Source organism: Protopterus annectens, chromosome 4.part0 (assembly GCF_019279795.1).
Source record: "Protopterus annectens isolate FY-2018-M chromosome 4.part0, PAN1.0, whole genome shotgun sequence".
Classification (NCBI taxonomy): Eukaryota; Metazoa; Chordata; order Ceratodontiformes; family Protopteridae; genus Protopterus; species Protopterus annectens.
In genome coordinates this window covers 873,988,584-874,006,338 of record NC_056733.1, presented here as the reverse complement: position 1 = coordinate 874,006,338, position 17,755 = coordinate 873,988,584, and the positions used below count along the sequence as shown (strand labels likewise).

Here is a 17,755-nt window from a genome sequence, read left to right as displayed (position 1 = left end):
GCAGATAGCCTAGTATGAACCTATGAACCTATGAACTTAAATACATTGAGGCTTGATATAGTTCTGATTGAATTTGGGATAAGTTCCATAGATTGACTATGCAGTGTGAGTATTGACTTTGTACCATAGTTCTTTTTTTGTTTATACATCTCAAGCTGCTTTTTGTGTTGAGAGAACAGAGGACAATTTGGGAGATAGTGATGCAGTACTGAGGAGATAGAAGGGAGGTACAGGGGTTATATAGTATTCTATGGGTTAGAAGAAGTTGTGTGTGGGCTACGGGAGTTCTAACCAGTTCAGAGCACATAATGCAGAGCAATGATGAGTTCCATGTGACAGGTTAGCTGCAAGAAAAAAAAAAGCAGTTTGCTGTAATAAGCCGATCGCAACAAACATCTTATTACACTTTGATCTACGCCTGTCCCCCAACTCCCCAGCTTTTCCATTAAACAAGGAAAAAACTGAGTTCCTTCTACTGACACATCAACCAGGTGGCAAGATGCATGACACACACCCTCACTCCTGCCCCAGCCATTCAGGTCTCATTTCTATGCCCTGCCCCCCAACGCTCCCTCAACTTATTGTATTAAAACAAAAGTCTTCTTTTTAAACTGTAGCAAACTGTTTGCTACAAATGTAGCAGACAGTTCCTATAGGTTATACCCTGACTGCATGGAGCACTATGATGCTCATGTTTTAATTAAAAATAAATAAATAAAATAATTCACTAGTTAAACTATAACAAACTGCTTGTTACAAATGTAGCAAACAGTTGTGACAGTTTACACCCTGCCTGCATGGAGAGTGCTACAGCATTCAGGTTTAAGTTAAAAAAATTGTAGACCATACATGGAGTGCTACAGCACTTAGATTTGATCGCAAATGCAATAGTGGCTTTTAAAAGCCGGTATTACATTAAAGTGAAATCAGGATTAGCTGATCGTACCCCAGCACTTTGCACCCAGAGCAGTTGCCTATCTCAGTCCACCCTAGCTACACTGCTTGCTCCGGTTGTAATTTAAGAGAGGTTGGGATGTTAGTGAAAATAGCTGAGCCATAGAGAAGAGATGGTAAAAGATAAGAGTTATCTTGGGTGATTCTACTATATGGCAGACCTAACTTTTAATGAGATTTTTTTTATATAGTGTTATATGTGAAGATCAAACTTTAAATCATCATCTATGTTGAGTCTAAGCAGTTTGGTAAAATCGAATGTTATAGTTTCATATGAAAAACTCTCACCATTTTCAGCATTATTTGTATATATTTAAAACAGACAAACACTAACAAATTACTTTTTATTTATTTATTTGTATTTATTTAACATTTGTTAACCGGGAAAGTCCGACTTGGAACAAAGCCAGTTTTCAGCAGAGGTCCGGGGAGAAATGCTCCAAATGCATGTCCTTGTAACGTGGGAGGAAACCAGAACACCCAGAGGAAACCCACATGAACAGAGGGAGGGCATGCAGACACCACACAGAAGGCACCCCAGCCCAGAATAGAACCTCTTGCTGTGAAGTGACAACTCTAGCGCTGCATCACTGCATTGTCCTTTCTTTTGCTTATAAAAAAATGATATAATACACAAATCAAAAATGAAATAAATTGTGATTTTCTGAATACCAATTTTAATACTCAGAAATTTTGGGCAGGATTGTAGACTGAAATATTGTCATTTGCACCACAGTGGTCAGCATCAGTATTTATGAAAACAGTTGCATGTCACCCAGTGCAGCAATTCAGATGTTCATCATGTTTCACTGTTGCAGTCATCACACTTGGGTTATTCTGCCAGTGGTAGCCCTCAGTCGGCCCGAATACCAGAGGCTTAGTATTTCTGTGTCTGTTGCTGTCGCTCCAGGACTGACGTCAGGTCATCAGTGGTATAAAATTAGGCAGCCGACACCATTACATCCATCTTTCTTGCCGAGGAGCCCGAAGCAGAAGCAGTTCGCACGAGTGCAGGTCGGCCGATACCTGAGTTTTCATTTCCGAATTGAAGTTGAAGTCTTCTAAAGGTAAGTTCCCCATTGGGGATCCTTTTTTCTTGCTCTAACCGATGTCAGAAAAAGTTAACAATTGTCTCACCTGTGGAAAGCAAATACCACACCGAGATTTCCATTCTTACTGCGTCACCTGTTTAGACCCAGACCACGACATCCCTCGCTGTCAGTTTTGTGCTTTGTTCAACACCAGAACTATATGTCATTGGAGCCTTATTGTAGCTAAATATTTTCGCTCTCGATCTCTGTATTCCGAAATGGCTTCGGTAAGCCATCCAACTACCGATCTTCCAAAAAACTGTAAGGATAAAGACAGAGACAAATCCCACAGGTCCAAAATTGCCAACGATGCTTCCATTAAGCTAGTCACCAGTTCGCCACTCCTCAGTGAGGCGCTTTCGCAGCTCCTGATGCCCACTTCTGTGGATTCGCAGGCCACTACCGAGACCTGTTCGGAGTCTGGTATGCCATGAGACTTTGACTAAGGATCCTGCAGATGTTTCTACCTTGGATGTGTCCGGAGCCGCTGAGCAGGCACCGGCTTCCGAGGAAGTTCTTTGCACTACCGATAAGTCGACACAAACCGATGACTTCTTTCGCGTCTTCAGTTCTTTTTAAAACTACCGAGTGTCTAACTCCCAGGGTACGAATTACACCTAAAAAACTGACAACCCAAACTCAAGCACCTGATTCCATGCCTCAATCTCAAATGCTTAAAATGGCGGAAGACCTCATCTTGCTTATTAGGGGAAGCCAAAAGAAAAAGAGACTTGTCCCCAGCAGTTTTATCTGGCCAAGAGTCTGATGACTCTGAGGTTTCTGAATATGAAGACATGCAACTCTTGTCTGCTTATGAGGATTCAGATGCAGAGAAATCCATTCCTTCTGCCTCTCCTCCAGAGGAGTTTTCATTTGGTGAAACCCTACATACTTTAAGGGTGCATTTCCAGTGGGAGTGTTAGGACTACCCTCAGTCCAAAAAGAGACTCAGGGAATTCTTAGATTTACTACAGCACAGACCTTTAGCCATTCCTCTTGTCCTGGATGTTCTGGATGATGTTTTTATGGAATCCAGTTTAACTCCTGACACCCTTCCTCCTGCTCCCAGGAAGCCTGACAGGTATTACAGAGTCCCTGACTCTCACAAATTTCTTTTTCAAGAATCCTACTGCTGACCCAGAGGTCATCTCCCAAGGACCTAAAGAATAAAAGCAACCACAGCTAAGAATCTCACCCCCTTGGACAGGGATTCCTGAGCTTTAGACAGATGGGGTAAAAAAGTATACACCTCTGCAACTCTTGCCATTAGAGCACTAAATTGTCAGTTCCACATGCTGAAATACCAGCAACATACTATGGAACTCCTTAAACAAAAAATATCTACTTTTCCGGCTTGTGCAGAAAGTAAAGAATTACAGGAGCTTATGTATTCTGCAAGCCAAGTTACTAGACACACCTTGCAATGTGGCTTTGATGTCCTAGAAGCATCCTGCAGGGTAGCAGTCACAGGTTCCGTACTCAGAAGACATGCTTGGCTTAAGGAACAGACCTTGCCAGACCATGTCAAATCAAAACTATTGGACGCACCATTGAACAAAGACTATTTGTTTGGCACCAAGGCAGAAGAGGTCTTAAAAATATGGAAGAAAAAGCTAAATCTATGCAGACAGTTAAAGACTTCTTGCAGGTCCAGCCCTCAAGGTTCAGTAGGCATTGCCCCTCCAAGCACTGGTCCTTTCTGGCCTCCTCAAGACCAGCTCAGACAAGACCTAGGGGAAGCAGACCCCCCCCCAGACAGCAGTCCCAGAGAATACAGAGATCTAAGCAATGGAGTTCCTCCACTTCAAAAACAGGGAGTGCTAAGCCACCCCCTTATGGAAAGAACTCACAATTACTTTACACCTCCACCCCTTACTTCTGCCCACCTGCTTGTGCCCCTAGGTGGAAAACTCTCCTCCCATGCCAAAAACTGGGCCTCTATCACCAGCGACTGATGGGTTCTCAACATAGTGTCCCAGAGATACAAATTTTATTTCCACACTCTACTTACCCCAAAAGGGTTTCCAGATCTTCCTCCAAACCAGTGGACAGAGGCACAAAACCAACTTCATTCCTTGCTCTCTATGAGGGCAATACAGCCTGTTCCTGCAGACCAGATAGGCCGAGGTTTCTATTCCAGGCTTTTCCTGGTACCCAGAAAAGAGGGCACCTGGCACCCAATCCTCGATCTATCAATTCTAAACACCTTCCTGGTGATACCAAAATTCAGAATGCTCACCCTCCAGCAGCTTCTTCCTGTGCTATCCAAGGATGCTTGGTTAGCCACCCTAGACCTAAAAGAAGCCTATCTACACATCCCAATCAGGGATTCCTGCAGGAAATATCTACATTTCAGAGCAGGATCTATGTATTTTCAGTTCTCTGTGCTTTCCTTTGGCTTATCCACTGCTCCCAGAGTTTTCACAAAATGCCTGGCTCCAGCCATTGCTTTTTGCAGACAAAGGAATATTTAAATTTACCCCTACTTAGACGACTGCCTGATTCAGGCAGACAGTCAGGAAAAGCTGATTCAGCACCTGACCTTTTGTAAAGCACCTACTGACCTCCCTGTGGTGCACTATAAATGAAAACAAATCCAAACTAGTACCCACTCAACAAATTGTATTCCTGGGAGCAAGCCTGGACACAGCTTCCCAGATGGCATTGCTTACTCCAGAAAAAACAAGCCCATCTGACAGACTACTTCTGTCAACTAGCCATCAGAACCCGGTTATCTGCAAGGAAAATCCTGGAAGCTCTAGGGTTCATGGCATCCTGCATTCTAGTCATTCCATATGCCAGACTACATATGAGGAAACTTCAGTGGTACATAAAAAGCCTTTAGTGTCAACACTCCCAGGACCTGGAAACTATCATACCTATGATACCATGTCTAAGGAAAGATTTTCTTTGGTGGGCAGCAGCATGCAACCACAACAGGGGTCTTCCCTTCTCACAATCCCAAACCACCCAGACCCTAACCACAGATGCATCAGATTATGCCTGGGGTGCACACCTGGACGGCAGGTGCATTCAGGGCCATTGGAGCCCAAATCAAATACATCTGCACATCAACCAAAAAGAGATGCTAGCTGTTCAGCGCACTTTGACAGATTTCAGACCCCTACTCTCCCCAGGGCCTCTACTGATCAAAACAGATAACACCACAGTGATGTGGTACAGCAACAGGCAGGGAGGAACTCACTCTTATCCCCTCTGCAGGCTCACCATCACCCTTTGGCACATGGCTTCAGCCATGAAAATTCACCTGCAAGCACAATTCTTGCCAGGCTCCCAAAACTCTCTGGCAGACAACTTAAGCAGAAACCTCATAGACCCACATTAGTGGCAGCTAGACCACAGGACCTTCAACCTTGTAACTCAGAAATGGGGCACCCCAAAGGTGGACCTCTTTGCCTCCCACAACAATCACCAGCTCAGCAAATTCTGCACCAGAGAACCTCACAGCAAGGTCTGGAAAGTGGATGCCCAATCATTCCAATGGGTAAACCTCTCGATCTATGCATTTCCCCCCTCTACCTCTACTTTCAAGGGTACTACTCAAAATAAGAGAAGAAAAACCAAGAGCAATCTTGATTACCCCAGACTGGTCACACCAGCACTGGTACCCACTGCTGCGTAGTCTGTCACCCCTACCACCATGACACCTACCTCAGATCCCAACTCTCCTGACCCAGCAGAATGGAGAATTCATGCATCCACAATTGCAGGTCCTGAACCTGGCAGCCTGGCTTATTCCCTGACCTCTCCTCCAGTTGCCAGTCTAAGCAAGCAAGTCCTGGATGTTATACATCAGGGCAGATGCCCCTGCACTAGAAAATCCAATGCTGACAAGTGGAAAAGGTATTGCACCTGGATCCAGGCTAAAGGAGCTGAAACAGCACAACCCTCTCTACCTCTCATCCTGGATTACCTAGCAGACCTACTACACATGGGTCTATCCTTCTCATCTATTAAAATTCATGCCTGTGCCATCTCTGCTCATTACAGCACAGAGTCACCTCTCTTTTCTCTCCCTCTCATCAAACTGTTCCTAAGAGGGACTAACAATTTTAGACCACCCAGAAGAGCTCCTACCCCAGCTTGGGACCTTAACTTTGTGTTGGAAAAGCTCACCCTACCCCCTTTTGAGCCTGCAGGCTTCAGCAGAGTTAAAATTCCTCTCTTGGAAAACAGCCTTGCTTCTGGCCATCACTTCAGTTAGAAGAGTTTCAGAGCTACAAGCACTCATGGCAGTAGATCCCTTCATCATTTTTCATGCTGACAGGGTCTCCCTCAGGACTAATCCAACTTTCATGCCTAAAGTGTCCATTGTGGCTCTCAACCAATCTATTCATTTGCCCACCTTTTTCCCTAACCCACAAAACAAGGGGAAAAGGATTCTGCATTCTCTAGATGTGCACAGATAGCTTAGATTCTACCTGGATAAGACTAAATCTTTTAGGAAAACTGACCAATTGCTAGTCAGCTTTGCAGCAGGGGCAGAAGGCAAGGCCATATGCAAACAAACAATCTCCAAATGGATAGCACACTGTATCCATTTCTGCTACAAATACCATGGGAAACCGGCCCCTAAGGGGGTCAGGACACATTCCACCAGGGCAACCTCCACCTCTGCAGCTATTCTCAGAGGGGTCCCTACCAGGGACATCCTGAAGCTGCAACATGGAGTTCTGTTCATACCTTCACCAAGCATTACCACCTGCCTATCTTCTCCAAATCCAGGGCAGGCTTTGCAACCACAGAGCACCCTAGCCAGCCCCCAGTCTTCTTGACTGCCTCCACCCTTTCCTTCAGCTTTGGGAATTAACCCAATTGTGATGACTGCAAAAGTGAAACATGAAGAACATAGTACAGTTGTGTACACTTACCATAAATGTAGATGTTCGAGTGTATTCACTGTTGCAGTCCTGGTTTCATACCCTCCATCCCCCTTCTCTCTCTCTCTCTCTTTCTCTCTCTCTCTATTTTCCTCACTCATTACAGGGATTTTTGGTATTTACTTTCTATTGGTTGTGTTCTTCTACCATAACCTAGCTCCCTGTTTGGGGGCTCCTGACATTTGGGGCAAGAAAAACTGATGTAATGGCATTGGCTGCCTGATTTTATACCACTGATGACCTGACATCAGTCCTGGAGCAACAACAACCGACGCAGAAATAGTAAGCCTCTGGTATTCGGGCCGACTGAGGGCTACCCCTGGCAGGATAACCCAAGTGTGATGACTGCAAAAATGAATGCACTCGATCATCTACATTTATGGTAAGTGTACACAACTGTACTTTTGGCCCCTCATAACAGTCAATCGGGTAACTTTTTCAGAAGCACTTATTAGCAGACTTCTCCATTGTGCCGTTCTGTGCTCAGTTTAGGTAGAACTTTCTAGTCTGCTCACTGGCCAGCCATTTTGCTTAGGGTAGTATATACATAAACAGATGTCTGTTCTCACCATACCTCTTGGTTTCAATGCTTAATGTGTGTGTGTGTGTAGAGGGGGGGGGGCAAAGGCCCAAAATCACTGCTAATTTTTATATATTACTCTAATTCACTTAGCTAAAAAAACTACACATTTTGATCCACATACATTTTCTCAATAATAAGCTCAAAACTCCAATGTCTGGCATTTACTGACTGACTGTAATCCTCAGTGATTTACCAGAAAATCCAACATTTTCTGATGGACAGGACAAAATGTGGGCCAAAAATCAGGGACATTATGCAAAATTCTGGAGGGCTGACAAGTATACTTCTGACTCAGATCTAATCCTTCCTTGCATTAATCCTTTACCACTTCAGCAACATAAAAATATCTCTCAGTTTGACTGTCTATTTATACTTCTGTTTAACTCAAAATCGTGTTAGTCTGAAAGTTATTTCCTTTTCATATTAACTGCATTTGGTGTCTTCAGGGTTAACATTTTCCCATTCCACAGCACCTTCAGGATGACAGGAAAGGACAGTTTAAATTTTAATTTTCTTCACTACACTCTCTTATTGTCCTTACAAATTACAATCAGTTCTTCAGCATGTCTTCAGTATAATCATGTTCAACAAGTCTGAGTCTCTGCTTCAGACAGTAACTGGTTGCCAGATTGCTAGAGTTTACTTTATCCGTTCTTTCTTATAGCATTCCAAGAAATCTGTCGGTAATATCCTGACTTCCCATATTTCTGGTGTGCTTTGGGAAGTGACAAACATTTTACCACTGCTATTCCCAATGTATCATTTGAGAATGCAGTCCATTCTGCCAACCTGTTTTTCTATATACACTATCAAGTCATTCCATTTCTTACCATCTGTAATTCTACAAGGTCCTACGTTTTGCTTTCTTGCCTTGTCCTCCATTCCAAGCAAACATCACTCAGTTTCTTCAATTCACTTTTCTATCTCAATCACTTTGTTATGATTCTCATACATTTCCTTCTTTGAGGGCTCCGTAAGCAATCTGTTGGTCATTCAAAATCACTGCTTCATCCAATGTGACTGTGGCCAGTCTTTTTTTATGCATTTAAAACAGTCCAGTCAGGTTCCACTGCTGCAATGGACATCCTCCAAATTATTTGTCACCTCAGTCACAGTCATAACCTTTTCACTTCTCTAGTCACATATCATGAAATATCATGGTCACCAGTCAGAGAAATTCTGTGCACCAAAAACAAAATCACGTAATCAACCTTTTTGAATGATATTTAGTGGTTTTAACTTTGGATGAAATGGAGCAACTTGAGGACACAACCAATTTCAACCAGCATAGCAAACATTCTACAGACAGATTTTCAAGTGTGTTGCATAAAATTTCAGAAAGTGACAGTAGTCTCCCATGAGCCAGTCCATATTGACTGCAGTCCCCCATGAGACAGTCCATATTTCAGGTGGATGGGCTACAGAGACAAAAGTCTCTTGTGGAGCAATGTGTGTACAGTAAGTTTCATCTGCATGACTGTCCTGTGAGGCAGTCCCTTTGAACAAAGAGGTTCAGACTTCTCTCAGTGTTTCTTCTTTACTGGGCAGTGTGATGTGTGCTGTGTGCTGATTTCAAGCAGGGGTCATACGTGTGACTTCCCTTGGGCTTTGTACATGCAGACTTTAATTTGCTACCCTTCTAACTTAACTTTGCAGATCTAAAGTCAGATGTAGCCTACATGTCTAGCTCTTAAAAAGAGTTAGTCCTCTCCAGTTGTTTGCCCCTACCTGATTACCGGTGTCTAATGAGCCAGGTGCTTTCCTAAACATAGATAAATGATGTTGTGGGTGTATACTCTGTCTCTACAGCACAATGTGGGCACCCTGCAGCTGTGTTACCCCATATACCTCATTATACATACTGCTTTGCATTAATTTTCACATTCCCATTCTACCCTTTAACATTTGTGTTACAGAACTTCACTTTCCACGTGCCAGCATGTTTATTTATTTATTTATTTAACATTTGTTGACTGGGAAAGCCCAACTAGAACAGAGTCTATTTTCAGTGGATGCCCGAAGAGAAGCTCTCCAGATACATGTCTATAGAATGTGGGAGGAAACCGGAGTACCTGGAGGAAACCCACATGAACGCAGGGAAGGCATGCAGACTCTGCACAGAAGGCACCCCAACTGAGAATCGAACTGGAGATTCTCTTGCTGTGTGGCAACAATGTTAACCAGTGCACCACTGTGCTGCCCACGTGCATTCATTGCATTGTCGTTTCCTGCATATCTCTTGTTTTATCCTTCATGTCGTCTGTTTTTCCTGGAGTCCCTGCGCAGTTTCTGTCCTGTACATTCATCTTTGCATTTTACCCATAGTCCCATTCTCTTTACTTCCCTGGTTTATGTTTTCCCACTCATGTTTCTGTCTTGTACTCTTTCTGCCTCACTCTGCATGTGCCGATCTCATATAATTTCCTGCTTTCTGAACATTCCCAAAATGCACAACTCCATCTCGCTGTAAATATCTTCATCATGTAATATCCCTGCCTTTTCCTCCACATTCCCATCATGCATTGCTCCCGCCTTAGCTTCATGTTACTGTTCTAAAGCCTTTCTTTTATTCCTTCTTTATTACTTTACAAAGTCTCATTCTGCCATTTGTATTCTGCACCATCTCCTGTTATGTCTGTAGATTCCCACCCTGCAGTGTCCATGATATGATCTTCATTTTTCTGTCATGCACTGTAGCCCTTTTTTTATCCTGCATTTTTCCATCTTAAACCCTTCCTTTACCCTTCCCCTCTTTCATCTTATCCTTTTTTGTTTTTTTTTTTAAGTATTTCAGTGGATGGTGCAGTGGTGCAGTGGTAGCATTGTCACCTCACAGCAAGAGATTCTCAGCTGGAGTGCCTTCTGTGTAGAGTCTGCATGTCCTCCCTGCATTCGTGTGGGTTTCCCCCAGGTGTTCTGGTTTCCTCCCACGTCATAAAGACATGTGTTTGGAGCATTTCTCCCCAGGCCTCCACTGAAAATTGGTTTTGCTCCAAGTTGGAGTTTCCTGGTAAACAAATTTTAAATAAATATTTCCATCCTTCTCTTTAGTCAGCTTACATTGGATTTTCCCATCCTGTTCTCTTCTCTTGTCGCCTTATATTTTCCCATCATGCACCATTGCCCTTTTAACTTACATTTTCTCCCATCCTGAGCATGTTCCTGTCCTGCACCCCTGCCTTCCTGCGCCTTATATTTTAATATTCCCTACTGCAGTTCCCTAACCTTGGTGAAGTGTAAAGTGAATGAGGGTTCAGTTAATCAGGTATACTTTCCTGAAGTGAAACTTGTGGATCTGGGTTCTGTATAGGAATCAGTGCTGGCATGATTCCTACATGTGTTCTAGCAGAGATTTTAAGCATTTAGGCTTTTTTTCCCCTGTAGTGTGACTATGGAGTTATGACATAAGCAAAAGATATGGGGATGGAGAAGACCTTGCCTCATTGTAAAAAGCATGCTTTATTTTAGTTATTTCATCTTGAGGAAGCTTCAGTCATGGTAGACTCAATGAAATGTAATGAAACCATCCGGCACCCTTTTCTTTTTTTACTTTGCATTTCCTACCATGTAAGCAGCCTTTACTTATCCCTTATGTTTTCCGTCATCCATATTTCCAATGCTGTGCCCTTGCATCTTACCTTGTTTCACTTTCTGTACCTGTGCTAACTTCATCCAGGAGACTCTTGCTTTACCCTTTACCCTGCTGTTCCTGTCCTTGCTATCCTTCATGGTTCTGACTCTCTCTCGTATCCTGGTTTCCGATTACTGCCTGTTTCTACATATTCCTGTTGTGCATGATACCACTTTCCTTACCTTGCATAGTCATCTTCTTGTCATCACCACAATACTTACCCATAATGCTCTTGTTTTTCACTGGTTGTGACATTTTACCTTACATACTCCTGCATTGCATTAAGTCCTGTATCGTTCTGGTTGTTACCCTCTTCCACATTCACTCTTGTGTAATCTTGCTCCTATTTTCACATGCACTTTTAACATACTATTCACTATGCACTCTATACCTTATTTATAACCGTACCACAATTACTTTTCCTGTGTTACCTTTCAGTTTCCAGCTGTGCACCCTACTTTCCATGTCTGTGTCTTTCCCTTCCCTACCTTACTTTGCCATTTTTCAGCCTACAACATGTGTTTCATTACTTACTGCACACATTTTGCTATTCACCATTTCATGCCATGCATAGTATGTCTACAGTATGTGCTGTAAATGGACCTAGTACAGTCGGACTTTCCCGGTAAACAAATGTAAAATAAAAATAAAATAAATACATAAAATAAAATTTGTATGTTTACAGTATGTGTTCCTATTAGTATTTGTATGTTTACAGTTTGTATTCCTTTTAGTATTTGTATGTCTACAGTATGTGTTCCTATTAGTATTTGTATATCTACAGTATGTGTTCCTATTAATATTAGTATGTTACATGTGTTCCTATTAGTATTTGTATGTTTACAGTTTGTGTTCCTATTAGTATTTGTATACCTACAGTATGTGTTCCTATTAGTGTTAGTATGTTTACAGTATGTGTTCCTATTAGTATTTGTATGTTTACAGTTTGTGTTCCTATTAGTATTTGTATACCTACAGTATGTGTTCCTATTAGTATTAGTATGTTTACAGAATGTGTTCCTATTAGTATTGATATGTTTACAGTATGTGTTCCTATTAGTATTTGTATTTTGGTGTGGCTTTACACATCCTGTCTTGGTTTTGCAGGACCTGGGACTAGAAGGCAGCCCTCTGGATGATGTTCTGTACAAGCATACGGCGTATCTCAACCTGGTGGACCCTATTACTCATGACTTACTGATGTGCCTGACTCGAGATCTGCAGTGTCCAAAGAAGGTAAGCTGTGTCTTTAATGTGTTCAAGGAAACTATATCAACAACACCAGAACCACAAATGTAGTGCTGATGAAGCCCTGTGTGTTTTTCTTTTTACTAATTAATAATGTGAGGGGAGTTGAAATTTATTTATTTAACATTTGTTAACCAGGAAAGTCTGACTTGGAACGAGCCAGTTTTCAGCGGAGGCCCTGGGAGAAATGCTCCAAATGCATGTCTTTGTAATGTGGGAGGAAACCGGAGCACCCAGAGGAAACCCACATGAATGCAGGGAAGACATGCAGACTTCACACAGAAGGCACCCCAGCCGAGAATCGAACCGGAGAACCTCTTGCTGTGAGGCAACAATGCTAGCACTGCACCACTGCGCCATCCATGCTCCACAAGATGAGAAAAAGAAGCAATACCTGACATGGAAGTTAGCTCCAAAATGGTCAGATGTTTTGAGGTGTTATGGAAATTTCCAGACAGCAGGCAAAGTGATAGGAGGTCAGGTGAAAGCAACTTGGGTACACTGCTGACGTTTGTAAGAACCAGTATTCATGTGGGCTGTATACTGAGAGTATGTAAATCGGCAGGTGAGAATGACTGCTTGACACAGCTTATTTGCTGTTTTCACACTGTATCATATAAGTTGCAGATCCTAGTCAACTAGCAGATTGTGTTGTTCCTTTTGTAAAACACAATCATAAGAATTGTCGTGTCTCTCCAATACATTTGTAAATGTTGTTACTGCTTTGAGGCTACAAGCTCTTTGGGAAGACTGCTTTAGTTATGCATCACCATTGACGTAAAAAGGGGGTAAGCAGTGTCATATAAACTATGTATATGACTGGGAGATGCTAGTAAAACTAGTCAGGTATGAGTGAAGACTGGTTATGGGGCATAGGATTCTGATGAAGTGAAATGGTTTGATGATATGGGACGCTGACGCTAACAGGAGTATTTATCCTTAGATATACAGGAGCAGATAAAGTGATTTGATAGATGAAGTGTTAGGTGTGTTTTAAATGATGTTGCATTCTGAATGGATTTCAGTAGTAGTGGGATGTGGTTCAATAGTGTAGCTACACTATTTGAATATAGAGAGTCACCTGCGCTATTAGATGATATGGTTATCGTGATTAGGGATTTTTCTCTAAAGCATAAAATTCTGTTGGGGTAGTAGTGTTGTATGAAGTCGTTAAGGGCTGGGCAATTTTTTTGGCTTATAGGGAAGTCTGAGTATTATAGTTAGCTGACAAGGAGCAAGGTGATGCAGTAGTAGTTCTAACCAGTTTAATTCTCTGCAGGCCAGTCAGTGCTATATCCTATTGTTATAGTTTACTGCAAATTTCGCTATTTTCTCATAACATTGCTCACGTGTGGGCAGTTGCGAGATTTGAAGGTTAGTGAAGATTGGGGCGGCATAGAGAAGAGATGCAGTCAGAAAGTAATGCCTAGGTTAATGATGCAGGTTTTTAGTCGGTTTCACTTCTCCAAGTCTTTTGGGTTTCTAATACCTTGATGGGAATGGACCCTATTCCTTTGTCAAAGTGTGATTAAAGATCATGAAATTAATATTGTTTCAATCCTTGATGTTAGCTAGAAGTGCTCTTTGCAGCACCCACAATGTGCCCAGAACTGGCTCCTTCTGCAATTCATACAAAGTTCCTTGTGCTGGTAATATATCTAAGTACATTCTAAGTAAATTCTTTTTTATAAAATCCATTGCTCCTACTCCTATTGGAACTGTCTGGGTATCTGTCTTCCACACTGTCCTCATTTCTGCCTGTAAATCATGGGGCCAGATTCAATAACGCTTAGACTAGGTGTACACTAAGGGTACACTAACTGTACACGATATGTATTCAATAAATTTCTTATCACATTTTTTGTGCTTTCTAGTCAGCAAGATTACACTAAGTGTACATATAGTCTACACTTTGTGGTAACCTGTATGAATCCCTGTCAATATTTAAAACTGCAAGAATATCAGCAGGAAAACTAAAATTAGGAGGGAGAAGGTGTGAGTTCTGTCTGTGTTGTCTGTTCACTCAGAACAGTGTACACTTAGTATAGGCTTTATTGAATCTGGCCCATGGTATTTTATCACTTTGTGTCTCTGTACGCAAGACACTGTAATCACTGGGTGTAGCAATTTCAATGATCAATGCTATTTTTCCCTTTTTTTTTCATATACTGCTATATGTGGTTTTCTCGCATCTATTTTTTGAAATGCTGGTAATGGGTGATCCTGTGTGATATAAACTTCATCATTTTCTATGATGCTTTGTGGCTCATGTTTCCAATGCTTCTCAGCTACTTCAATATTATAATGTTTGCACAATCCCCAGTGCAACAGTCTTGCCACATTATTATGCCTTTCGGTATACAGTCCTTCTGCCATTACTATGTCACACCCAGCAACAAGGTGTGCAACTGTTTCCATTTCTGTTTTACAAAACCTGAATTTGTCTGTTTCTCCCACATGTTCAGTGGACTTTGCAAACCAATGTGTGCATAGTCCACTATCCTGGGCTGCCAATATTAACCTTTTGTCTTTTGGTTTAAATTCACCTCTTCTTAACCATTCCTGCATTTGGTCCTGATGGACTTGAGGTTGTTCCAAGAGTTTTATGTACTTGCAACTATATTTATGTTTTTTCCACATTTCTTGCCTTCTCATCTGATACCTCACCTTGCAGTCTTTCTTTTGTTTTTTTTTTTTGTTTTGTTTTTTTTTGCACATTTAGTTGCTGCCTGATTTTTATGTCCTTCTGGTTTGATTTCTATTCCCACTTGAAACCGATATGCTTCCAGTAAACTAAGCAGGGAAGTCATCTTAGACTTACTCTTTCCATGTTTCAAAACTTTCACTATGTTGGGTCTTGTGAGGTCAGCAGATATGTATGCAGTCCGATGATTGCAGATCTGTACATGTAATCAGATGTCCTTCATGGATGCATCTGCAGTCATAACAACTGGGTTGTCCTGTCGTCAGGCAGCCCTTCAGTCGGCCGGATTCCAAAGTCCGGGTCCGGCTTCGGCTGATGTCGCACTTCACCCGACGTCATCTCTGTTGGTCTTCGGGTATAAAAGCATCAGCCGACGCCATTTTCTCCAGTCTTTCTTGCCGCGTGGTGCCCGAAGCAGAAGCTGTTCGCAAGTGCCGGTCGGTCGGATCCAGAGATTACTTCTACCGAATACTACTTCGAAGACTTCTAAAGCTAAGTACCCCGTTGGGGACTCTTTCTTGCCTCAGCCGATGTCAGAAAAAGTTAATAATTGTTTAACCTGTGGGAAACAAATACCTCATAAAGATTTCCACTCTTACTGCCTGCCTTGCTTAGGCCCAGCCCACGACGTAGCAGCCTGTTCGTCCTGTGCTTCTTTCAACCGACGAACGCTTAGACGTCGGTCGGAGTTTGCAGAACAGTTTTTCGGTTCTGATTTTGCGTACATTATGCCGTCGGATCCTCCGACTACGCATTCTGCCAAAAAACGCAAAGAAAAAGACCGACACTCGCGGTCCGCGGTTTCGGACGAAACCATGGTTAAGCAAACCGCGAGTGTCTCGGTTTCGGCCGAAACCGAGAAAACTGATCAAAATACAGCTGAATCTACCTCTACAACTGAGGTTCCTGCTAACACTCTTGAATCGGCCTCAGAAATTTTACCCACTACGGTGCTTACCACTGACTTATCAGACACCATTCCCTTGGATGTCTCTACCCCAGCACGTGGTGCTGCTAGGCCTCCAGCAGCCATGTCCATTAAGGCCTTCGCCAGGGCTAAAGCAGCCAAGACTACTAAAACAGTGCCTGTTAAACCCCCCTCAACCAGGCCCTCTTCCAGTTCTCAAATGCTTACTTTGGCAGAAGATTTAATTTCATTAATTAGAGGATCTCAATCTCACCCAGACAGGGCCTCTCAGCCCCCAGAGAAGAGACCTAGGGCAGAGCCCCATGACCCAGTGTACTCTGATGATTCTGCTGATGAATCAGACATAACTGACCAGCCAGAGGCTCCTTTCTCCAATTTTGAAGATTCTGATGCTGAAGAATCCATTCCAGCTGCTTCCCCACCAGAAGAATTCTCCTTTGGGGAAACCTTGCATGCCATGCGAGAACAGTTCCAATGGCAGCAACAGGATTTTTCAGACTCCAGGAAAAGACTTAGGACCTTTTTGCACCTTCCACAGCACAGGCCCTTAGCTATACCTCCTGTTCTCTCTGTGGTGGATGATGCTTTCAATGATGTCTGCTCCGCTCCAGATTCTTTACCCCCAGCCCCTGCCAAACCAGACAGATTTTACAGGGTGCCAGATACTCATCACCACCTTTACAAGGTCCCTCTTGCAGACCCCAAAACTATTTCCCAGGGTCCCATGGCAGTAGCCGCGACCATAGCTAAAAACCCTGTTCCTTCTGAAAGGGAAGCAAGGTCATTAGACAGATGGGGTAAAAAGGTTTACACTTCAGCCACTCTCTCAGCTAGAGCTTTAAACTGTCAGTTTCACATGATACAATACCAAGAGTTTATGCTTGATCAGTTAACTAAAAAGCTAACCACTGATGAATCTCTTGATAAGAAATATGTATTAGAAATGGTAAATAACATACAGCAAGTTAGTAACCACTCTTTAAAATGTGGCTATGATGCACTGGAGGCTTCATTTAGATCAGCCATGACTGGCACTGTAATTAGAAGGCATGCATGGCTAAAGGAGCAAGCTTTACCGGATCATGTTAAATCTAAATTGCTAGATGCTCCTATGGATAAAACAAGTTTGTTTGGTACACCTGCCCAGCAGGTTATGAAGAAAATGGAAGAAAAGGCAAAATCAGTCCAGACAGTTAAAGATTTCTTGCAGGTTCAACCCCAAGGTTTAGCAGGAACTGGCCTGCCAAAAATTGGTCCTTTCCTGACTCCACAAGACCTCAAAGGGGCAGGAATAGACGTTCCAGAGGCAGAAACCAATCCAGAGGAGGTGCCTACAGAGGGCGACAGTGGCAAGGTAACAACAGAGGCACAGACTCAACACCTGCCACTACATCAACACAGCCACAGTGACTCAATCCTAAACCCGCCTACCAGGGAACAAATAGCAGCTCCTCTAGGCGGAAAGCTAACCTTATTTTCAAAAAACTGGCACCACATAACAAAGGACAAGTGGATTTTACGAACCATAGATCAAGGTTACGGGTTCCACTTCCACACTTTACCAGACAAAGAGGAATGCCAAATCTACCTCCAAATCAAAAGACAGAGGCTCTACAACAGATAATGGAGTTAGCAAACATGAGAGCTGTGGAGAAAGTGCCAACAGCAGAGCAAGGAAAGGGGTTCTACTCCAGACTATTCCTAGTTCCAAGAAA

At 42.7% G+C, this 17,755-nt stretch overlaps 1 protein-coding gene across 1 annotated transcript in view; it reads left to right on the top strand.

Annotated features, from left to right (window-relative positions):
* LRRC75B (leucine rich repeat containing 75B) overlaps positions 1-17,755 on the top strand; it is a 508,949-nt gene that overhangs the window by 159,437 nt on the left and 331,757 nt on the right. Inside the window, exon 2 of the mRNA XM_044068833.1 lies at positions 12,268-12,396. Coding sequence (XP_043924768.1) covers positions 12,268-12,396 — 129 coding nt within the window. The remainder of the gene's footprint in view (positions 1-12,267; positions 12,397-17,755) is intronic.